Source organism: Paramisgurnus dabryanus, chromosome 6 (assembly GCF_030506205.2).
Source record: "Paramisgurnus dabryanus chromosome 6, PD_genome_1.1, whole genome shotgun sequence".
In the NCBI taxonomy this organism is placed as follows: domain Eukaryota; kingdom Metazoa; phylum Chordata; class Actinopteri; order Cypriniformes; family Cobitidae; genus Paramisgurnus; species Paramisgurnus dabryanus.
In genome coordinates, this window is record NC_133342.1 from 2,873,769 (window position 1) to 2,899,195 (window position 25,427).

The 25,427-nt window shown below is 38.5% G+C and overlaps 1 protein-coding gene across 4 annotated transcripts; it reads left to right on the forward strand.

Moving 5' to 3' along the window:
• Window positions 1-902: 902 nt before the first annotated feature.
• LOC135744176 (NACHT, LRR and PYD domains-containing protein 1 homolog) lies at window positions 903-25,058 on the forward strand. Of its 4 annotated transcripts, XM_065262149.2 has the most exons (19): window positions 904-996; window positions 7,576-7,679; window positions 9,278-9,306; window positions 13,523-15,216; window positions 15,404-15,484; window positions 15,657-15,728; window positions 15,867-16,001; window positions 16,106-16,264; window positions 16,378-16,461; window positions 16,592-16,659; window positions 18,734-18,789; window positions 19,386-19,447; window positions 19,695-19,912; window positions 20,173-20,243; window positions 20,376-20,429; window positions 20,560-20,676; window positions 24,184-24,334; window positions 24,481-24,525; window positions 24,627-25,058. In XM_065262149.2, the coding sequence occupies exons 2-19, from the start codon at window positions 7,589-7,591 to the stop codon at window positions 24,902-24,904; spliced, it is 3,465 nt and encodes a 1,154-aa protein (XP_065118221.1). In that variant the 5' UTR covers window positions 904-996; window positions 7,576-7,588; the 3' UTR covers window positions 24,905-25,058. The 4 variants fall into 4 exon arrangements, 3 of the variants coding, with proteins under 3 accessions (XP_065118221.1, XP_065118219.1, XP_065118220.1); XM_065262147.2 differs by having other exon boundaries at window positions 20,173-20,429; XR_010530673.2 differs by lacking the exon at window positions 24,627-25,058 and having other exon boundaries at window positions 903-996; window positions 20,173-20,429; window positions 24,236-24,334; window positions 24,481-24,511.
• The last annotated feature ends 369 nt before the right edge of the window (window positions 25,059-25,427 follow it).

Here is a 25,427-nt window from a genome sequence, read left to right on the forward strand (position 1 = left end):
TAAAAAGTTATGCTTAAACTGTGACGATATGGTTATAGTCAGTGGTGATATAATCTGGCTTAACCATGGTGACAGGGGTCAGCGCTAGTATGCATTAGTGTACAGACATAGCAGTGGCCTCGAGGGTTTGTCACTTTGGCTGTTTAATTGGCGAATCTCTACCACATGTTAGTGGTGTAGGCATGTAAAGGGTTTAGATGTGTTAGCAATGCTTCATCACCTCACATCACATGAATAGAGAGAGAGAGAGAGAGAGAGAGAGAGAGAGAGAGAGAGAGAGAGAGAGAGAGAGAGAGAGAGAGAGAGAGAGAGAGAGAGAGAGAGAGAGAGAGAGAGAGAGAGAGCACACCAGCAGAGCAACCAAAATCATTTTGTCAATAAACTTGGTATCAACCTGACCAAGGATCAAATGGATGTCTCTGAGTCTCTGTGTTCTTTTTCTCATTCAAACCTTGTTCAGTGGTAGATAATGGAATAACTCACCACATTTATTTGTCAAAGCCACCCGACCAACCAGCTTCCTATGTAGTTTTTTCCCATTCGCAGTAAGGCTTTTGGCTGATCTCAATCTGGCATCCCACTGACAGCGTGGCTTCCCTCTGGAATTGGGTTTAGCCAGCTGGTGTGGATCCACTGAGGCTGGTAATCAATCAGGACCATTAAAATACAGTCATTAGGAAAAGTGGAGTTTAACATAAACAGAGTGATGTGTGTTTTGATCATGGGTTTGCAAGGTGTTACATGTACAAGCCCTGTGTTTCCGCACCAAAAGTATCTGTGGCATCTCGTTTCCTGTCTGCAGAGCAGAGAATTAGCTGATCTGTGTGTTATTTTAGTGTAAGGATGTGCCATTAAACCAAATGCTGACCACAAATGTATCCGCCCCCTGGTAGTCTAGCACATTTGTCAGCAAATGTATGTCAGACGAATTGCTTTGTTACCTTCATAAAACTTTGAGGAAGAAATTCACCCTGGTGGACCTTTGTGATTCTCACGGTCAGTGAACAACTTATTTAAATCTCATGCATGTTTAATTCCTCAGACAGCCATTTGGTGGAATTGTACTGAGCACAAATATAAGATTTTTCACCAAAACTGGGTTTCAGGAGAAGCTTTTTTCCTCAGATCAACACAGACATTACTTTCACATTTATTACGATTCCTTACTAGACGAATCATGCTTTTACTCCGAGACACTGTCTGCACACTGTTAAACACGCTCTTTCAGTTTTTGCTGTACAATTGTCTGAACTTCCTGAATTCAATTTATTATCTTTCTTAATTTTATGTTTTATGTGAATATATGGAGGTTATAAAGCAATTTGTGGACTGGTTGGAGATAAATGGTCTAAGACTCAATGCTATTAAGACTAAGTTTGTAATTTGTCAGTGAGTTTAGTAAACACCCTCTGCAAGCACTAACATTATATAAATGGGAAGCAGAAATAGAAATTCTAACATCCTATAAGTACCTGGGGGTATACCTGAATATTTAACTTGACTTGTCTAATAATAGACTCGGGTATACAAGAAAAGCCAAAGTCATTTTCATCTGTTGAGACGACTGAGATTGTTTGTGTTAGATGTGTTACTTAAGACTTTTTGTGACATTGTTGTATCATCTGTTGTTATGTATGCCATCACCTGTTGGGGAGGGGGACTGTTGGAAAAGGAAAAAAAAACTAACTAAATACGCTTATAAAGAAGGTGGGTTCGGTTGTCGGGTGTGTGTTACCCACTTTAGAGGAGACATCTCAGAGTAGAAGGTGTGAAAAAATTGGTTCATCATTCTATGAAAAAAAGCTCAAGCTCAAATGAGTTCCTAAGATCGTAAGATTAATTAATTCCCAGTGTGTTAAAGACAGATTTAGGAAGTCTTTTTTACGCACTTCTATTAGACTGACATCAGCATTATATAAGATGATGAACTTTATGGAATCATGTAGTCCAAATTATAATGCTTTCAGTGGTGGACAGTAACGAAGTAAATGTAATTCGTTACTGTACTAAAGTAGTTTTTTGTGTATCTGTACTTTAATCAAGTGCTATTATTTTTGGGAGACTTTTATTTACTACTTTTTAAAGTCAAATATCTTACTTACATTTTGAAAAATCAGTTGTTCCTTTTTATTTTTAAGTAGATAAAAAACTAAGATGCACCCTTGTCATGACACGTCAAGCCACCAATCAGGGTACAGCACGCGCTTCGTTTTGAACTTATTTTGGTTACTCTAGTTGGATGTATACTTTAGCTTGAATAACTGCTTCATGTGTCCGTGCAGCGGCCAGCCAGCTTATCATTTGGAGAGTAAAACTGCATTCATAAATGACTCGCCATGACACCCAAGGCCTTATTTACAGCAGTTTTTTTAAATGTGGTTGAAAAGCAGAACTAGTCCTACTCTGCCTAAGTTACCTCGAGACTATTTCCTTTTACAATTCTCATTCAAATGTAAGTAAACACGTAGAGGTAAGTCATTTTCATTCTGGTTATATTTTTTAAATGAGTAAGTAGCCTGCAAAAAACTGTTTCATTGTGTTGTTAAAATATATACAACATTATCATGAATAAACTTTTTATGTTTGCTAAGTTTAATAGGCTTGACTGGTAACTGCTGCACAACGCGACCGTATATCCAGGCCGGAGCTATTTTTACCTGTATAGTTCATTGTATTTGAAGCTCAGTGCTCTGATATCTTGAAATGACAATCAATCACTGTTAACACTGTTGTAAAATATAAATGACATTTTGACTATCCATGTGTATGATGCTTAAACTGGCAGGTGGATTGTGGTGCTCCTTATTAACTGAGATTATTTTCAAAAGTTTTGCTTCCAAAGACTGTGATCTAAGCCTATGCTGAAAATATAAAAATACATGTATAAATGTATTACAATATACATTTAACATGCTAAAGTGCTCAATTATATTCTATAAGGCCTAATTTAATTTTTCTAAGAAAAGGAGACTTCTTAGATTCCTAGATATGTAGTTAATATTTTGAATCTTTCCTTTTGCAGAGAAAGCATAGTAGCCACATTAAAAGGTATGTTGCCATAACAGCATCAAGGAAAAGAATAAGTAATATAACATAACATTGAATGGTTAAAACAGAAAACAAAACAAAGAACCAAACCCAGTAATCCACATACATTCAACGATTAATACAAGACAACTGATACACTGGGGTTATATACATTGAAGGGATAACAAGGAAACAAAACACACCTGGGAAACAATCATCACACAGACCAAAGAACAAAAGAACTACAAACATGGAAAACAGGGACCTAATTTCAAAATAAGAGTCATAGACACGGGAAACACAAGACATGACCGTGACATAACTCCCACTCAAAGTAGTGGCTTCCAGACACTCCAAACAAGAACAAAAACACAAGAGTCCAGGAGGGTGGTGGAGTGGAGGCGGAACCGGGGGAGAGAAAGTGGGCCAGGACCAATGTACTGACCAAGGGCCAGGAAGCCAGGGCGGAGCTGCAGTAGGAACCAGAGACCAGGGCAGAACTTGAACCCATGGGGGTGCTGGCAGCAACAGGAACCTAGGCAGAGGGAGAGGTTAGTTGTGGCAGAGAGTTCTGGGAGCTCGGGGCTGGCCATCCTGGGCCAGGCAGAGAGTTCAGGGAGCTTGGGAGCTGCCATCTTGGGCCAGGCAGGACAGAGAGACTGGGGAACTCAGGAACGGACATTTTGGACGGGACAGAGAGACTTTGGGAGTCATGCAGCCATTTTGGCAAGGCCAGAGAGTCTGTGAAGCAGGAAGCAGCCATTTTGGCTGACCTACAGGACACAGGAAACTCAGGAGTAACCATCTCGGCCTTTACAGGAAACTCGGGGAACTCGGAAACAGGCCTTATGGTCAGGACAGGAAATTCAGGAAACTTAGGCTCAGCTAACTTGGTCGAGACAGGAAGCTCAGGGGACTCGAATTCAAACCTTTCAGCTGTGACAGGAAGTGCAGGAGACTCAGGTTCGGACCTCTCAACTGTGACAGGAAGTTCAAGAGACTCAGGTTCGGACTTTGCGGCCAACTCAGATGACTCAGGTTTATGGGTTTGAGTGACATCTTGCGAAACAGAAGAACAGAAAGCAGACCACACACCACAGAACCATGGCAAATACAGGGAACACATAGTTCAAAGGACATACCTCTGATGCCATAGGGACCATAGAACTGGACACAACCGGACTTGAGATCCCAGCCGCCCGTACAGACATCATCTGGGTATCCGCCAGACTAGACATCAACCGCTGGGTCCTGACATTAACTGTAGAGGCAGGTGTGGCAGCCATCTTGTGAAGTGGCTCGGGTGTGGCAGCCATCTTGTGGAGTGGCTCGGGTGTGGCAGCAATCTTGTATAGTGGCTCAGGTGTGGCAGCAATCTTGTATAGTGGCTCGGGTGTGGCGGCAGCCATCTTAAGAACAGGTGCAGGCATGACTATTGCTATCTTGAGAATAGGTACAGGTGCTGGTATGGTCACGGATATCTTGAAAACAGGCACAGGCATGACGGTGGCCACCCTGAGAACAGGTACAGGCATGGCGGACTTGCCATCCTGGAACCTCGTCCTGGTTTAACTAATGTAGTGGGTTCTGGAATGGCCATCTTAGGAACAGGAGTAGGGCTGGAAGCCATCTTAGGGACAGGTGCAGGAATGGCAGCCATCTTGGGCACGGGTGCAGGCATGCGTCTTGGGCTAGCCACCATTAGTGTAGCATACTCAGGCATCCTTGACCGGCCTGGCTCTCTGGCCTGCGTAGCCTGGTGCCTACTGCCCCTCCCAAAAAATTGTTTAGGCAAGGAGTCCGCCTCAACCTCACCCACAGTGGAGAGGGACCTGCTCAACGCCAGGGCTAGCTCCACACAGTTCTCAAAACTCTTCTGAGGATCATATTGTGAGAGTTGTGATTTAAGTGGTTTGTTTAAACTGCATTGATAGAAAACTATTAAAGACTTATCTGGGTAGTGGAACAAGGTCCAAAAAATATCGGGTGTGATCCTGGAGCGGGAACCCTGGCGGAGCATAAGAAGTCTCAGCAGGAGACCAAAATGCTGCTGGGTCCATAGTGGCATTGCATGGACTTATGAGAGTCACTGCTGGATCCTAGTGGATCAGTCATTTTGAAAGATTGTGGACAAAGGCAGGCAGAGGCAGCGCATCCAAGTGCAAGTGACTTTAATGTGAACATAAACAAAGAAATATAACATAACACTGAATGGTTAAAATTAGTGATGTTACATTTGAAGCAAGGCTTCGGAGGTTGTTTCGAGCAAAAGTGGGCGTGCCAGATGAAGCATTGATTCGAAGCTTGTGTTGTTAACGTAGAAATCACGTGACCAATATCAAACGAAGGTTCACTTTCTGCTCAGTCACATGCGCGCTTCGCTTTGCGTGTCAGAACGTTCGAGCCACAGAGGTTTTTTATAAGTTATTTGCATTATTCACATTTAAGTCCCACATAATACTGAATAAATAGTATTGTATGTACATATACTTGTGGGTGTGAACATTATTCAATAAAAATACAGTATTGAATCATATGAATATTAACTCTTATTAATTAATACTGACATTTTTGCCACACTTGAATGAGTAAATACATTTATTATATTGACCATTCACACAGATGTTGTCTAAGCTTTATTTATACACATACTGTTCATCTGAATTTCATCAGCTTGTTGCTTCACTGACACAGCTTCTTCCAGAAGCGACTGCTATATGTTTGTTAACCAAAAGATTGAGCTGTTTTCAACACCCTCGTTAAGGCTTTGAATCACGGTGCGAAACAGTAAGGGAAGTATTGATGCTTCATTCAATGCTTCATTTCCCCATCACTAGTTAAAACAGAAAACAAAACAAAGAACCAAACCCAGTAATCCACATACATTCAACGACTGATACGAGACAACTGGGCTTATACACTGAAGGGATAACAAGGCAATGTCTAAGCAAAGACAATCATCACACAGACCAAAGAACAAAATAACTACACAGAACTACAAACATGGCAAACAGAGACCTTATTCCAAAATAAGAGTCATAGACAGGGGAAACACAAGACATGACCGTGACAACAGTACTTTCATATTTAAGTACATTTTGAGGCAAATACTTTTGTACTTTTACTCAAGTAAAAATTCAAAGCAATAGTTCTGCTTTAACTGGAGTAATATTTTACCTAGGGTATCTCTACTTTTACTCAAGTACAAGGTTTGTGTAATTCGTCTACCACTGAATGTTTTGCAAATTGATACTGTACAAAATTGGATGGCGTGTTGTGAATGCTATTTTTTATGATGTATTATTTATGCTTTATTTTTATTGCTTTTTAAACTATTTGGTGAAACTTGCTGCTGTTACATCCCTTATTTCCTGATTATTAAGTTTATCAAATCAAATGAGCAGGTCCGCAACATGATCCAAACCTGTCTTGAGCTATCACAGACACTACAATATTATTGCCATGTGATCTCTCAATGTGAGTAACACAATTACAAGGTGGAACCAACAAGGTTAAGTAAGGTCCATTCTTGAAGAAATTGCCTAATCGCTGTAATTTATTGAGAGAATGTAAGATTTTATGTGAGAAAATGTTTTTCCCTGAAGGTCTGGAACTCCTCTCACTGCAAACTATGACTTTCTTACGTAAACATTTTTTCTGTTTCACTACAAATATCTAAAAATTCTTAAATCAAGACGTGTTGTATTGATAAGCAAAACGTGGAATGGACACGGAAACTGTAGGATCCTGCATGTTTGGTCTGGTCTTCTGTCATAACGGAGAGATGGCAGGCAGACAGATAGTAAGTATAATACTGTTTTATTAAAGGCGGAGTGCACGATGTTTGAAAAACGGTTTGGAAAAGGAGACGGGCCGACTACCAAAACACACTTATAGCCAATCAAATCAAATGCCGGGTTGCGTATGTGTGGGGCGGGTCTATCAACAGAAGGTCCAGATTCTATTGGGGTAGGGATGTGTTTGTTAAGGTGATTTCAAATATCAACATTGGCTTTCAAACATCATGGACTCCGCCTTTAAAACACAGAAGTAATGGAATAGATATGGTAAGTGGAATGCAATAGTTCACCTGGGTTAAACTTAGCTTGGCCTATAATAGAGTCTCTTTGTTGCAGGTGGCAGATGAAGATTCCAGAATGGATCAATGAAGAGGGGAGACAGGCTGATGACAGGGAAACACAGGTAAGTTCTTGAGGTAAGTAGCTTGAGTGAGTCTGTGTCATTACTGACGAGACTAGATGGTGAATGGTAGAATGAAAGTGGATTACAAAGGATAGGGGTGATGAGGATCAGGTAAAGATAATTAATACTCTGGAGAGTGGGTGGAGTGGGTGAGGTAGACGGTGATGGGGATGCAGTCCTGACAGTTTCACAGAAAATGCTTGCTGCACCTTTAATTTAATTTCCACCAGTGATGGTTATAAATGATATTAACCACATGCTGTTTTTACAATAGTTCAGGTTTCACATCCTTTACTGCTGTTGTCACTCCAGTTTACTGATTAATTTTATTTAATTTTTATATAGACATCAAGCTAAGATGCTGCATCTATTCAAGAGGAAAGGAAGAAAAAAAAAGAGAGAAGTTCTTATCCCAGTTGAAGAGTCATCCGCTGATTTCTCAGGTTATGGTAAATGCTGTCAAATTACTCTATTTGTTTTATTTAAAACAACATCACTGGCTAGAAAGTGTAATGAGGAATATTATTTTTTGTTTCCTCATTCTTCTCATTTATTTTTTCCCACTCCATTAAAACGTTGTTCAGCTCAAACACTAAAATGAAACATGTAGGATCTGCAGTTATATGATGGGGATAATGCAAGCATGTTTGGTTTGAAGTATTGCCCAAAAATCTATCTCATTTCACATCATTATAAACCTGTGAAATGTTTTGAACAACATTCATGAAGATCTTTTGCAAACAGCAACAATAGTTGTTAAAGTTTTGATACTCATTCATGACTGTAACTGCACTTTAGGCTGAAAACAGAAAACTTAAAAAGCTGTGTGTTGTAAAACAACTCCCAATTGTGCTGCCCTTCTGAAGAGCAGGTTGTGTGTTCAATTTCAGGAAGCACTCATCCTATACTGTAAAAAAAATTTTTTTTTTAAACTCATATTTACAAGACAACATTTTCCAACTACTTCTTGCAAGTTTATTGAACTAACGGATATTTTGAGTAAGGACAACTTAGTAATACAGATTTAAATAAGTGAGAAAATATTAAGGGGCATTTTAAGAAAAGTAAAATTAAGTACAATCAATGTAAAAAAAATCAGCATATTATACACAAACTTCATTAAAATAGGTAACATTTAAATGTTACATAAAAAACATAAAAAAAAATACTAGTTAATGTTATCTGATTTGTTAATTAATTTGATTAAAATACTAAAAAAGTACTAATTAAAGTACTACTCCGTTAGATTAACTTACTTTTCTTGGAACAGGTATTTATGGTTTGTTGTTCTTTTTTATTCTGTGAGATGAGGGCATGAAGCGTTTATTCAATCAACGCACCCACTCAGTTTCGTTTGGGCAGCCTTAAACGCAACATACTTCAGAATGCTGTCTATGCACAAGCAAATGTTCTTCTGAACAATGGTAACTACAAAACTCAAGGAAGAAACAGAAACTCTTCCAAATCCCGAAGATAAATGAACATTAAACACTAAAAAGTGTTTCTTTTTAGTTAAAACGACATAAAATAGTGTATTGAAATTTTACCCTCCCAATGCAGTCCCATGCAAAGCATGCTGGGAATTGCGAGCCTACTGCCTAGTAAGCTATGTTTAATAAAATCATTAATGTAATTTCCTTCTGAAAAATTTAAGTGGATTAAACATGGTAAAATTAAGTTGAATTTACCCAATAATGTGTTCATTTTGAATTAATTTTTGAACAAATTATTCAAATTCTTATGTTATTTTAACTCATATTTTGATAAAAAAAAAACAAGAGATCAACATTTTTAATACAGTTTACTCATTTTATTTAGTTAAATCTACTAAGGCACAGAAATACTTGGTATGTTTTATTCACAAAGGTATTTCAAAGTACATAAAAATGTTTTACAATATAGTAAAATAGCAATATTAAAAGAGACTAAACCTATTAATTTAAATATTTTACAGCTAAATTTATATTACTGTGAATATTTTTTATGCTTAAGGTGTTGGAAATAGGTGTTTTTATTTTCTAATTTGTGAATTTCTTTTGCACTTTAGAAGTATCTGGAAGTGGCTGTGTCAAAATTGTAAGTATTAAACTTTGTACAGTGTTGCTTTACTGTAAACTCAGATGTTGTCTTTACTTAAAAAATCAAGGAAATAGTTTTTAAAGTTTGTATATTGCACAATTCACTTAATAAATCATAGTTCATTCAACTTTTTAACATCCATGAACAAAGTACTGTGAGGAATACCCATAATCCTTTATGCCTGAATATTTTAATTATTAATGTTTGGTCAAAGAATAAGAACTGGGGCTCTTATTTGTTATTAAGATGTTGTGAATGTTTAATGATGTGTGTTTTTGTGGAAATGTTCATTCAATGATTTAAGTACAGTTTACATTAAATTAACTTAAGTATTCAAGTTTTTGAGAGACCCTATTACACAATTAGATTAAAGGAATAGGTTTACTTAATAAAATGAGTCAACTTATTAAGAATTTAATAGTTTTCTGTCATCGGTATTTGTTTAATGATTAAGTTGACATATTTTGTTAAGGCAATCGTTTTCTCAGTTGTTGTAAGTAGAGTCAACCAGTGGCGGAGCCAGGGATTTTTCATAGGGGTCGCCAGGCAGGGGCCAGCAGTTATTCTGGGGTGGCACATAAAATGTCATTATGCAAACAAACATGTCAATCATCCAACCTTAAAATAGGTGTAAAATCACAATTATCTATTGTATAGTCATAATTCAACCTCATGTGTTTCTAAACTTTTTGATCAAATAAAACGTTTAAAATTTACTTTGAAACCAGAATTTATATCTCCCATTGCTGAAAAACGTATACAGAAAATCATGTCAATATGTAGGCTACTAAAATGCATTTTACTTAAACAGAATTTGGCTGCAAAAATTTAGCTCTTCCTGAAAAAGGATGCTATATCTGCTGCCTTTCTCATTTATTTCAATGATTGTCTGACATAAAACACTGAAGCAAAACATTAAAACATTACCATGTTCTAGGGGTGGGCGGTATGAGCAAAAATTTATATCAAGGTATTTTCCACTCTTCAGCCGGTATAGCGGTATTACGGTATGTTGCCATATGAGATAAAACATTTTGGAGTCACACTGTAGTAAACCTTTGTTAAATTACTGGCAAAATTTGTATTTTTAACCTTATGTTACTAATAAGTGAGGGATTGGACATAGACATGATTTTTTATCTTTTCCCATTTTTCCTTTAAAAGTGCCATATTGTGGATGGGTGGACTCATCTTCTTATGCATATTGTCACTAATATGGGAAGTATGAAAGTATGGAAATTAGTATAGTAATTTGCTGGTAGGCTATGTGCCTTATTACAATGTTTTACGCTACATCCAACAACTTTAAACCTGTGTGCTGTGTATATCTTGTGTCTGTTTGATTTATAAATATACAAAGAACAAGATTTTCTTTTTGTTGATAATATGAACATCTGATGGGAGATGCCATCTCACTTTAAATTATTATTAATCCCTGAACGCATTAATAAATGCAGTTTATTAATACAAGTTAGTTATATTAATAAATGCATTTATTGCATTTAAGTTAATTAACCAGCAGATTCACATTGCCAAAAACACTCCACTCGTTTTTTACGCGTAAATATGCACTATATTGTTTAATAGCCTCTCTAATTAATAAATCTGCATTAAGAAAACGAAATTTAGCATTAAAGGCTGTTTTTAATGTGTTTGGCATGTTGCTTACGTTATCCGCTAAAGGACTCTGAAAGCGTTATTCATTTAACCGTAACTGCTCAACCATTTGTGCTATCAAAAAACAAATTGTTCCTAAAAGAAGATAAATTGCACTTTTTGGCAAATTATGGTTTATTACGGTAATTTCTTGCTTTCCATCCTCCAATCGCTGCTGTTATCTGGAAAGCGCGTGCAGGGCGCAGTAGAGAGCAGATCTGAGTGAAAAGCGAGTAAAAACGTTAAACGCCTTTGAAGCAGTGAGGTAGAAAAAAGTATAAAACTGTTGACTCGACACAGCCCGACTGTTTAAGTTGATTTTCAATAAAGCAGTGTTGATTTTGTTCGCTTCTGGGTCCTCTTATGTTTCAGAACCTGGCAATGCTTAGGTAAGCCACGGGCAAAAGTGAGTGGGCCTGTAGTTTATCCTAGAATAAAATGACTTAAATATTAATTAAACCGTAGAGTAGAAATAAAAGTATAGACAAACTGCAAAAACAGTGATATCTTTACTTTGCAATTTTCGGCGAAGGCAAAAATAAAACACTGTCTAAACATGTTCAACCAACACAGAGCTCAATAAAGGCTGGACAAACCAGGCCAGCATAGACATTAAACTGTCTTATTCAGGCTAGTCAGCGGTGCAAAAACAGTTCACCGGAAATAAAGTAGGCTAAAAGTAACAGGAAATTGAAATAATGAAAACTCTCAGCAGAGCACGGTTTGAAATAAATAACAACACACTGCCTAATTTATATTAAATCTATACAGTGCAATCAGCCTGGTGGAAATTAAGCATTTGTGCCAAAAAATAGCAACTCATTTGAATTAAACAATGTAAATTAACCTATAAGGCATACATCTATACACAACACACCACTTAAGTTAGTTAAATCACTTCACGAGCAAAAATTAAGGAAATGAGTTAAACAACAGGCCTACCTTTGTTGTTTTCATTCTACAAAACAAGAAGCAAGCACCTGGGTTTAATGTTGAAAACAGAAATTATCTAATTATAGTCCAAAGAGTCACAGAGTTATTTTTCAAAAGGCACAGGTTTTTGAGGCGGGTAGCGCTTATTTATTTGAATTGGGTTGTACGTGGTTCATCAATTGCCGTTAGATCGGCGGGTAAACCTGTGTCAGGCTGACCGGGAGAGCGCACTGGAATTGCCGCCAGGTGAGCAAGCGGCAACCGGCGCCACTAGCGCCTGACTAGCCTTCTTGTGGGTTAATGAGTCTAAAGAACTGAGCTGGTAGGACTCGGCAGATGGAGGGTACTTGGATGGAGGCAGTGGCGTATCTTCTTCCTCAACTCTTGCTTTTTTAAATAACACATTAAAGAAACTTTAGCCATTATTGTGACGAAGCTAAAAAAGCAGTTAGCAAAGTTAGCAGGCTGGCTACCAGAGCCCACCGCTCTCCACAGAGTCTAGCTGTCAGAACCCCTAGCAACCAATTACGTGCGGAGGCTTCCTACAACTTGCTTTGACAATTCCATTTTATTTAGAAAGCAAATTAAACACACACCAGTCAACACTAAGTCAGGTTTATATTACTATATTTTCTTAAATACATTTGAAAAATAAAAATAAACTAAAAATGTATTTTAATTAAACTTGCCTGGGCGGGCCAGGGAGTTATGTGGGCGGGCCAGTGCCGCCCTGGCCCATTACTGGCTACGCCCCTGATTTACACTGTAATGTTTGTGTGGGATTTCTAAATGTGACGTACACGGTCACATTCAAATCGACTGTCACATAGGGGCAATGTAAAACATTCTCATGTTTAATACAGATTCCTACATTTTAAGCCCATTATGTGTTTTACCTCCCTATAAAATCAAGCTAAGACCAGCATAAGCTGGTAATATGCTAGTAATATGAATTGTAGAATGGTGAGGTTAATGATTTTCTTTGAGTTTGGTTTACTTAAATCTAAATTTAAGTGATGAACTTGAAAAACTAAGTTATCAGTATTAAGTTATTTTGTTAAAGGTGCAGTGTGTGATTTTTGAAGGATCTCTTGACAGAAATGCAAAATAATATACAAAACTATATTATCAGTGGTGTATAAAGACCTTTCATAAAGAACCGTTATGTTTTTTTACCTTAGAATGAGACGTTTTTATCTACATACCCAGAGGGTCCCCTTACATGGAAGTCGCCATTTTGTGCCGCCATGTTTTTTACAGAAGCTCTTAACGGACAAACTTTTTTACTAAGTTATCTTCAACTGTGATATGTTTGTCCTGCGGCGGCTACCGTAGCTTCTCTATGCATTTCAAAAGTGAAGGGTGAGCTGTAAACTGAGTTGTTGGTTGCAATTTGCAACCTCACCACTAGATGCCACTAAAATTTACACACTGCACCTTTAACTTTAAAAATACACAAGTACAAAGTTGTCATCAGTTTCCATACATTTTCTAAGTACTGCATATTCAAGTCATTACGTTAATAAAAGTTCACTGAAAATTTCACGAAAGCTCATTTTTTCTTAAATTTTGTGTCCGTGCACTTTATGTTTTTGATCTGCTTTTCCTCTCTTTTATGGAGCAGGGATCAATGACGCTTAACATTCCATCACCTTGGATTATGGTGGGTCGATATAAGATGTCAGTTATACAAATGTATAATATGGAGAGATCGAGAACCTTCTTTTCTGGTGATCACCGGTCAGAAGCAGCCTTGTATACTGAACCTGTGATCATTCAAAGAGACGAGCTTCCTTTCCCTCCAGTAACTGAAGTTTGTGTTGATCACTTCTTTGGAGATTTACTTAATCCATTAGCTGTTATTCTCCAGGGAAGCTCTGGGAGCGGCAAATCATCCATAGCACAAAAAATCATGTTAGACTGGGCATCTGGAAAATATCCAGAAAAATTTAATCTTGTTTTTTATTTGAAGTGTGAAAAGCTGATGTGTTTCTCTGAAGAGATGAGTTTGATTGATCTCTTGAGCTGGAGTTGCAGTTTAACTTCAAATGAGATCTCAGAGATGTTACAGGAGTCAAAAGTGCTCTTCATTATTGATGGATTTGAGGAGCTTAGATTCACACAAGACATTTTTTACACCCCGCCACCCACTGATTTACACCAGAAAGTACCACCTGAAGTCTCTGTTTGTGCACTGCTGAAGGGACAAATCCTGCCTGACTCTTTCCTGCTGGTCACCACCAGATCTTCAGCTACACAGAGTCTGAACAATTTAATTAACAGACCTCAATGTTTCACAAATACAATTGTTGGCTTTTCTAAAAAGAAGATAGAGGAGTATTTCCAGAAGTTTTTTCAGGATGAGGTACTCTTCAGGAAAGCTTATGAGTCTGTTGGGTCAAATGAAACCATGTTGACTGCCTGCTCCATTCCTGTTATCTGCTGGGTCATCTGCACAGTTATCAGAGAAAGATTCAATGATGGTGCAGATATAACAACAGATCTGGAAACAACCACATCCATATATGTTGAGTTTGTGTCCACTTTACTGGAGCATCATGGTCAGGGTTTGAATGAGTCTGTCCCAAACCTACTGAGGAGTCTTGGTCAACTGGCAGAGAGAGGGATGCTGGAACAACAAGTTCTGTTTGATGAGAAAAACATCCAAGAAACAGTCCAAGATCCAGTTAACAATCCATTCTTGAACAAATTCCTATTGGAAAGAAGAATCAAGCAAGAGACAATGTTCAGATTCATACATCTCAGCTTTCAGAAGTTATTCACTGCTCTGTACTTTGTCTTATTGGATGAAGATGAGTCTCAGAAGAAAGTCAGAGAACTTCTTCACACTGTAGAGAGAGGATGGGCTTTGTCCTCTTGGTCTGCTGCTGAGTTTTCAAACAGAGATTCAGAAATAAGAAAATCAAATCAGTTACAGTCTGTGATTTTGTTCCTCTGTGGTCTCTGTAAGAATGAAACGATCGACTCATTCTTTAAAAAGCACAATGTGACTGTTAGTATCAACATAGAAACCCAGCTGAAGGAATGGATCCATCAGTGTTCACTGAGATATCAACATGAAAACATGATGTTCATTCTTCATTGTCTCTATGAGCTTCATGAGAGGAGCTTCATTGGGAAAGTTTTGGGAGATTTGGTTCTGATCGATCTGTCCAACATTTCCCTACACAAGACAGACTGCTGGGTGCTGCGGTTTTGTTTTCAGTGCTGTGAACGCATCAGAAACCTGAGACTCAATGTTACATCTGATCATCTGAAGATACTTCAGCCTGCATTGTGTAGTTGTGAAGAGCTGAGGTGAGTGAAGATCAGACTGTTTGTCCTATCATGCAACACATTAATACTCAATAATATACTGCAACATTTTCATAATTTGGTTATTTTCATAATTTTCATCATGTTAGTTTTGATGTTAAACATGAAACACACCTTTCATTGAGCAAACAGCAAGAGTGTCTGATAATGTCTCTGTTCACTTTCAAAGGTTGATATTTGATCACATTTTAGATGATGTTGGGGATTTCATCTTGGCTCTTGGAGACCGAAAGCTTATGAATCAGCTGATGTAATAGATTAAAATTATTGTGAACATATAAACATTAATAAACATTATTGTATTACATGCAGAAAGTATGCCAGTAATGGGCATTAGAGTGAATATTATGCCAACACCATTTATTGCCAACACAGATGCAGTTCTGTAATTATTAAATGGAAAACCTTTTTTTAATTGTCAGGATAAAAGTGGATAAAAACAAGAACAGAAGCTGTCCAGAGATCATTGGATCAGTTAAAGACGGTGTCGTCACGTAGGAAACTATAATAGTTTAACATCACATCATTCATTCATGCCACTGATACAAAGTTTATATTTTCAAATTTATATGCAAGACTTGATGTTTAGCACAGGCCAAAATTAAAGTTGGTTATGTCTGCTTGTATTGCAGATTGTCCGTTAGCTGCTCCAAAATCTCAATTTTTAGACCAATACCCTTAGATTTAACTCTGATTTGTCCTCGTCCAGTGATTTGCACAATAAACTGGAGAGACATTCTGCAGACGTTCATGAGATGTACAAAAGAGTGAGAAACTTACATTTTTTTAAAAATTTTAAATATACGACTTAGCCTTTACTGCTTTTTGAGTCTTTCTTTCTGTTTCTATTTTGTGTGTTTTATCATCACAGACCTGAAGGTTCTGATAAAGAGGTTGTTGCTCTGTTACAAGTCCTGCGCTCTTCATCTGGTTTAAAGAAAATTCATCTGCAGGTGGACATCTTGAGTGACACACTGGTCCACACAATCATTTCCCTTATCCAGACCTGTCCCAGTCTCAGAGAATTTGGGTAAAATTTCTGTTTTATACCTGTATTAAAATCTTTTAATAATCATTAATCGTCAATCTAGAGTGAAAGGTGAATAGTGATAAAGAAAATAAAGGTAAATGTTTTGGTTTCAGGATAAAAGCCATATTGACATTACAACAGGAGGTAATCCAGACCCTACAGGAATCATTAACGGACATGGATTGGATGCTCAACATGTAGGAGTATATATATAATCTCTCTGTTTTCTGTTTCATCTGTTGAATCTTTATTTCTTTCCAAAAGAGAAATTCCAACAAATTGAACACAACAACGTTGCTGTAAAATGCATACTGTTATTTTCTTTAGCTGGAGGAAATCTTTGTTGCTAACGCGTGACAAAGATTCAACAGAGGAGGAACTGAAGACAGAATACAGTAAGGAATTTTTGTTTATAACAACTAAATTACTGCTGTTTGTAATACTACCAATAATTATAACTTAAACCAATTGAGATACTGTGACAGGACCTAAAAAGGGTTCAGCAATTCTTATGCAAGCTCATTGTTTTCTGTAACTGAAGCAGCTCATTCCCGCAGTATTTTGATGTCACAAATCAATTGGTCTGCGCAGTGACGCATAGTTTACACTTATATTGCACTGAGGTTGGCATATAAATAATGGCACATCTGGGTGAAATGAAATTTATAAAGGGCTTCATTATTTTATAAACATCCTGTAAATGTATAAATGTAAACTGTTGAGTTGCGATCTGTGGCTTGGCAGGAATTTGAGCAGCATCCAGAGTCACAGCAGACAGCCGCTGCCAGATACCGCCGGTTGTGTACATTTATAGAAAAAATTGTTGTTTATATATACAGCGGGGAAAATAAGTATTTGACACATCAGCATTTTTATCAGTAAGGGGATTTCTAAGTGGGCTATTGACACAAAATTTCCACCAGATGTAGCCATCAAGCCAAATATTGAAGTCATACAAAGAAATCAGATTATTTAAGTATCCAAGTTGAGTCATAATAAATAAAGTGAAATGACACAGGGAATAAGTATTGAACACATGAAGAGAACAAGGTGCAAAAGGTATGCCAGAAGATCACTTGATATCTGTCAGTATTGAGAGAGAAACCCTGCCCCCTATCAGTACTAATTGATATCTGCTTTAGTCCTAATTGGTGACCTATAAAGGCTTCTCATTACCCAGGAGGCACACAGGAAAGACTTCATGATGGGTAAAGGAGAAAAAGAGCTATCTCAAGATCTTCATAATCTTATTGTTGAAAAGCATTTTGATGGGAATATTTATAGGCGCATTTCCAGAATGCTGAGTGTTCCTGTGAGCACTTTGGAGGCCATTATCCGGAAATGGAAAGAGTATCACTTTACCATAAACCGGCCATGATCAGGAGCTCCATGTAAGATCCCTGTCCGAGGAGTCCAAAGAATAATCAGGGGAGCCAAGAACCACTCGGGCAGAACTTCAGTAACGTCTTGCATCAGCAAGGTAATTCATGCACGCTCACCATGCAAGACTCCATTGCTAAACAAAAAGCCTGTTGAGGCTCGGTTAAAGTTTGCGAAAGAGCATTTGGAGAAGCCTGTGGATTATTGGGAGACTATAGTATAGTCAGATTGAAGTAATATTGAACTTTTTGGCAGTCATTCTACACACTATGTATGGAGAAGAAATGGCACTGCCCACACCACCCCAATAACACCATACCAACAGTTAAGTTTGGGGGTGGAAGCATCATGGTTTTGGGGCTGCTTTTCAGCAAGGGTACTGGCAGACATCATATTACTTAAGGCAGGATAAATGGAGAAATCTACCAGGACATTCTGGATAAAAATCTGCTGCCATCTACCAGAAAGCTGAAAATGAAAAGATGGTGGACATTTCGGCAAGACAATGATCCCAAACACAAGGCCAAGGAACAATAAGTGTTCAGTGAATCACCTGTCCTAAATCCCATAGAAATCTATGGAGTGAACTGAAGATCAAAGTTCATTAAAGAGGCCCAAGGAACCTTCAACATTTAAGGTCTTTTGTGTGGAAGAATGGGCCAAAATCACTCCTGAGCATTGCAGATGACTGGTCTCTCCATCAAGAGGCACCTAGAAGCTGTAATCACCATAAAGGCTTTTCTACAAATTATTAAATAAAGTGCATGTGCCCAATACTTATTCTTTGTGTCATTTCACTTTATTTATTATGACTCATTGTGTATACTTAAATGTTCTGATTTCTTTGTATGAATTCAATATTTGGCTTGATGGCTACATCTGGTGGAAATTTTGTGTCAATAGCCCATTACTGATAAAAATGCTGATGTGTCAAATACTTATTTTCCCCGCTGTATTTATATATATATATATATATATATATATATATATATATATATATATATATATATATATATATATATATATATATATATATATATATTCCTCAGCATTTATGAATAAAAAGAGATTTAATGTTTTGTTTTTTAGTGGAAGAGGCTCTGGTGTCTGTGTCTTCCTCAACATTACAAGCACCTGGACCAACGGTGAGCCTCACCAAAATCCTTTTAGGGAAGTTGCACCACTTTGTGGTCATGTATGCAACTCCCCTGGAAAGTTTTTTCAGTCATGCAAGACTAAAATCCTATCTACCTGAATATCACAGTACGATATAAAAACTATTTCTGAACAACAATTAAATCTGACATTAACTTTTGTTTCTCAAGTTCAAATTTTTGAGGTTGCCCTATACTGCACATGTGCACAGGTTGGCAAGTGTCTTACGAGACTGTACAAAGATCCTCCCCTAGAGAATTGTCAGTCTTTTATCTAGTCTCTTTTTTTTTGGAAAGCAAGACCTACGTTTCTAGAGTAGCCATATTGAGCATTGGATTTCCCTCATTCATGGTAATATCAATGCCTCATCTTGTTAATAACGCTATATTGTTTGAGTAGGAATGTAATATTACACTATATCAGCACGGCTGTGATTAGGCCAGAGATTAAGCCAATGTTACATTTAACCTTTATATTAAAATATTAATATGTTAAAATAATAATAATACAATTGGGAATTATAATTTACCAATATAAAATGGCATATTCAACTAAATAAATTGTTTTGTTTCTTTCTTCATTGCAGACCTCCATGTTCACACCTGAACTCACTGATAGAGATGAAGTCAAAGGAGAAAATACACACAGGTATACAACATTCCTATTTTTTATAAAAATTTATTTGATGGGAAATTATGAAAACAAGGATACAACTAAACTCATTTCCTAGAGCTATAATAATTCCTAGGGAGGTTCAGTCCATCCATTGTAGTGATGAAATAAACTTGATTTGTTTGCTTTAATTTGCAGCATTATATATTCAGTTGTTCATAATGCTTTGAATTTTCTAAACAAACACATCCTCAATCCTCAATGATGTGTTTTTGTTGTTTAGGTTTTTTTCTCCACATGGTGGTCAGTTTCAGTGCAGTTTGACCAAACTTGTGTTTGTAATGGAGGGCAAAGGAGAGATGTTGTATAAAATTGTACCCTGGGATCCACGGCTATTAGATGGTTTGGGTCAGATGCAGCCTGCAGGTCCCTTGTACAACATTGACTGTTTTGAAGGTTCAATCTCACAACTGCATCTCCCACACTGTGAAATTTTTTCAGGTATGTCTGTGCATTGATTTTTAATGGACACTTTGGTCTGTTATTGGATGGGACAGGGAAAAGTTTAAAGGATCAGGACTTGACACAAGCTGTATTCATATTGGGTCACCTGTACGCAAGCTTCACGTTGCATTGGGCTCTGGGACATGTACACGACCAGTCAGATATATGACATATGTCAAAATTGCATTTTAAAATAACACATTTATTTTTATTAAATCACTTTAAACTGGTTTCAATTTGTTAAATGTCTTTTACAGGGGAGAATAAAGTCAGTTTGGCTGTAGCACACATCACTGGTGATAATGTAGAAGTGTTGCAGCCACTCAAAGTGAGCAGCACTCATGTGATTATTAATATCACAGAGTTTTCTCTGTTTGGACTCATAAAAAAGATCATATACCCTGAATTACCTGTTCGGTCCCAAGTGTTGTTTTTTGTCCGTCAAACATCTGTGAAACAGAAAGAGAAAATACTGGATGTCCATTTGCTTCCAAGGAATGTCCCAGTGTCAGAGGTACTGTACGCCTAACTGCAAGTGTTTTTGTTAATTCAATATTATTATATTTTCTCCTATGCAAATTATTCATGCAGTGAAATATGACTTTCATAACTGAAATTGACAGCTTCTTTGTTCTTTCATTAAGGTAAAAATCCAACACAAGGAGAATCGTCACATTCAGACCAGTTCAAAATGTCGTCTGACTCCAGGTAGAGAGTACAGTCTGTGTTGTCTACCAGAGGGACTTAAAGTACAACCAGAGGTAATGTTATGACTATGAGATAACTTTAAAACTGATCTGACTGTGCTTTAATGTAAATTGATGTGAAATGTTGATGAAAATCTTGATTTAGTATTTGATTGATGAGGTTTTAGCACAGTTCTTACATAATGTGTAATTTATCATTAGCTATGTTTCAAAGCAAAACATCTGTTTGTACATGTGACCGTCATGTTAACACCTCAATTGATCCTGTAAGTAATGATCCCACCTAAAGTACCTGCTGTATATGTTCATGTCTTAAACATCTTTGGGTGGTTTCTCAGACAAGGCTTATCCTAGTCTCAGACTTAATAGCATGTTTAATCTGTCTTCATGTAAAGATCTGTTGTATAGGACTTGATGTTGATATCCCTTAATGCATACTTGAGGCACCGATGAGACTCTGTGGGATGGTCAACTGAGTGACCCTCTGCCACACAACTCCTCAGCCCTTCCATCTCCTGAGGTTGCTCCTTTCTCTTAACTAAGTGCATAAACCCTTTACATGACCTAACCTCAATCTCTAATGCCACAATCTCACCACGACCCCACCATACATGCCAACCCATTTGACTAAGGCCAGAAGCCCCACTGTCGTCGTTAATGCAGGTTCAGTGCAAATGGTTCTGTATGGCATACTATTTACCGCAATACACAAGAAAATGCCAAAATCTCACCCTAACCTGACCATGTGCGCCAACCCGTTTGACTAAGGCCAGAGGCCCCACTGTTGTCGTTAATTCAGGTTCAGTGGCAAACGGTGGCAAACTATCTACCAAAATTACTCAGCAAACATGCGTCCCAGGTTCACTCCCTAGGTGCCATCAACTCACTTGAAGACCCAGGCAGAGTCTTTTCTCTTCACCCACAGCCACTGGCTTACCTCTTCTGCAGCCGCGAAGAGGTCTTTGACTGTCTGCCGGTGGGCCTTTCCTTGCACTTTCATCTTCCCGAGTAGCCTGGATGTTGAGGCGTACCTTCACATTCCAGCCTTGTTGTTGCGCATCTGTTGCAAGTTCAGCGTACCTCAGCCTTTTCCTTTCATAGGCCTCCTCCACTGAACCCTCCCTGGGCACGGTGAGCTCGATGATGTAGACAAGCTTTAGCGAGGTTGACCACAGAACAAGGTCTGGGCGCAGGTTGGTGGCTGCAACTGGGATGATGGGGGAGGAAGGGCATTCACACTTGTCCGTCAACTTTCCAACACTGCAGCAAAATACTTCAGCACCTAGTTGTGCCGCCAGGTGTAACGAGCTTGGGTGAGGCTGATCTTGCATCCCACTAAGATGTGCTTCAGTGTTGTTAGACTTGGGCATAGATGGCATGCGGGGTCCTCGGCGTACCATTGGCTTAGGTTTGCAGGAGAAGGCAGGACATCGTAGGCAGCCCTGACGGTAAAGCTTGCCCTCATAGCCTCCATCTCCCACAGCTCCTTCCAGGAGATCTTCCTTTTCTCCACTCCTTCCCATGCCATCCACTGCCCGTGCTTTGCCTTTGCCACAGCTTGGGTGAACCTTCTTGCTTCCTCCTCCCGACGTACCTCCTGGACCACCATCTTGCGGTTCTGAGATGGAGAGGCCTTGCTCCACACTGGTGTACTGGCCCCAAGTCTAAGACCACTCCTCCCCTCCTGCACTCGGCCCACTATGTTTTGTGTCTGAGTGCTATCTTTGCCTGCTAAGTTGCAACGGGGTCGACTTCCTTCCGTTGGCCAAGCTGGGAGCAGCTTGGGCTACAAATGGATTACTCGAATCCAGTAGCATCATCTCCAGTCTGACTTTGGAACACTTGTACTCCTCTACCTGGTAATGGGCAGGTGTAGCATCCCTTTGCCACAAAGCCCAATACTGCTGAGGCACCTGGGAAGGCCAAGCCACTTCCTTACATATGAGCTGACCAATCTCTCCAGCTTTTACAACTTTGAGAGCGGGACTTCATAGAGGGTTAGTAGCCACAGGAGACAAGTAGTCCATACTGCATGCACCAGAGCTTCAGCTTGCCCGGAAGCAGGGTTCTGTCGATGTTCTCCAGGCCACTGTCTACCTCCTTCCTAAGCTGCTCTACTTGTTCTTTGTCTTTAAGGGAGGCATCATACCAACAACCTAGGCTCTTCACTGGCTTCTCGAAGACAGTTGAGATGGGTTCCTCTCCAATGTGGAAGCGGTGGTCTGATAGCTTCCGCTTAATGATGGAGATACTTCTGGACTTGCTCGGCTTGATCTTCATGCAAGCCCGCTCAATGTTTTCCTGGAGCTTACTTAATAGCCATACAGTGCAAACCTTGGTTGTGGCAAGAGTTGTGAGGTCATTCATGTAGGCAAAGTTGAGGCACCAATGAGACTCTGTGGGATGGTCAATTGAGTGACCCTTTACCACACTACTCCTCAGCCCTTCCATCCCCTGAGGTTGCTCCTTTCTCATTACTCAGTGCATATACCCTTGAAATGACCTAACCTCAATCTCTTACGCCACAATCTCACCACAACCCGCCCATACACGCCAACCCGTTTGACTAAGGCCAGAGGCCCCATTATCGTCGTACATGCAGGTTCAGTGCCAAACGGTGGCAAACTATCTACCGCAATTACCCAACAACACCGGTCTATTGTATAGGACTTGATGTTGATATCCCTTAATACTTACCTGAGGCATCGTTGAGAAAGCTGGGCCTTTCCTCGCACTCCCATCTCCCTGAGTAGCCTGGATGTTGAGGTAGCTATGAACCCTCTGCAACCTACTTCTATTGGGCAGACATTCACGTTCCAGCCTTGTTGTTGCGCATCTGTTGCAAGTTTAGCGTACCTCAGCCTTCTCCGTTCATAGGCCTCCTCCACTGCACCCTCTCAGGGCACGGTGAGCTCGATGGTGTAGACAAGCTTGAGCGAGGCTGACCACAGTACAAGGTCTGGTCTCAGGTTGGTGGCTTCAATTTCAGCTGGAAATCAGAGTTTCTTGTTCAAGTCTGCCAACAGCTTCCAGTCTTGTGCTCTGCCCAGCTGACCAGAGTCTGATCTTATGGTGCTAAGGTTGGCTTGACCCTCACCACCCTGAACAAATGGTGTTGGCTACCACTGGGATGATAGGGGAGAAAGGGCATTCACACTTGAGATCAACATGTTGCAATATAGTATCTTAAAAATAGTAAATATAGCGGTATAGTATCTTAAAATATATCCGTGCCATTGTTTTGTCCCAAGATGCACACCAAAAATGTTTTTGTAAGGCATGTTTGTAAAAACTAATGTCCTAATATAAATATTAAGCCAAGTCCTGGATTAACTAAACCCTGTCCGAGAAACTGCACCCTTAGGGTTTAAACACCCTAAAATAATTTAAAAATAAATTAATAACTTTTGATTAAAACATTAAAATAAGGTTTTATTGTTTAAGGGTATACCATATACAAATAGTGCTTTCATAATTGGCAATCAGATTAAATTCAGTTGAACTGAGGAAAATGTGTGCTTAAAAACATGTATCTAGATAATCCCAATTTTCATTTTTCAGAATGAATTGTTTGAGTTTGATTTTGACCCAAACTTTCATCCCACATTTGAAGTGATTCTGGATGTAAACATTGAGGAGATAAAGCTCAGTCTGTTGGATAAAACCGATGAAGAGAAAATAGTTTGGACACCACGCCAAATCTTTTTTACAGGTATAAAACTTATCTGTGAATAAAGCTTGTTGTTGACACTATACAGATTTGTACATTTTTTAATGGCTCACTTACTTCTCATTTGTTGAGATGTTCATGATGTTCGAGATCTCTCAGTGATCAAATGTTTTGTTTTATTTCAATAGAATCAGGTTCCAGTACTGACTCTACTGCTATCATAAAGGACACGGGTATTAAATCCTACATTTTCACAATTCAATATTATTTTGTTTATATCATAAATGTATCAACTCTTATAACAAGTGTCTTGATCTTTTTCTGCTTGAATCAGAATCTGAATTTGTGGACAACAATAGAGATGAACTCATTCAGAGAGTCACGTCTGTGATGGAGATAGCTGACTGTCTGAGGTCAAAAAAGATGATTACAGATGAAATGTGGAGTGAAGTTCATGCTGAGAATACCCACAGAAAACAGATGAGAATCTTGTACATGGTGCTGATCTCAGGAGGTTCTGTTGTAAAAGCAGAATTTTACAAACTACTGAAGGAGAAGGAACCTCATCTAGTAGAGAGCTTAGAGTCGTCATCATCCACTAGTCCTCAGTAATACAGACAGAGACATGTGGATGATCCAATGTTGTTACGAGTATGTTTTGATATTGCCACAGTGTTTATATTTGATAAACTGCTTTCAAGGTGACATAAAAATGTGTTACCTCGAATTATACTTTCATTAAAAATTATGTCATTTACAACATGTACTGCGTGTGTGTGTGTGCGCGTGTGTTGCACATGAAGCTTTCTACCCAGATCACAAATATTAATTCCTTTGGTTTGGTTGAATGATACTTAATCTCACACAGAATACATCAGTCTGAATCAGTCGATGTCCTAAACATTATTTTATCATAATAATGATCTCTCACTCTTAATAACTTTGGAGACCCTAAGCCACATCTCACTAATTGTCTCCAACTAAGAATGACAGGAAATGGAAACTACAAATTAAATTCTCTGTATTTAAAATGTGTATGTCCATACTAATACATCAGCAATGCAGATGCTTAAAATCAACAAAATGGACTTAAACACTTATATACTCCACTAATATTGACAGTCTTGGTCAATAT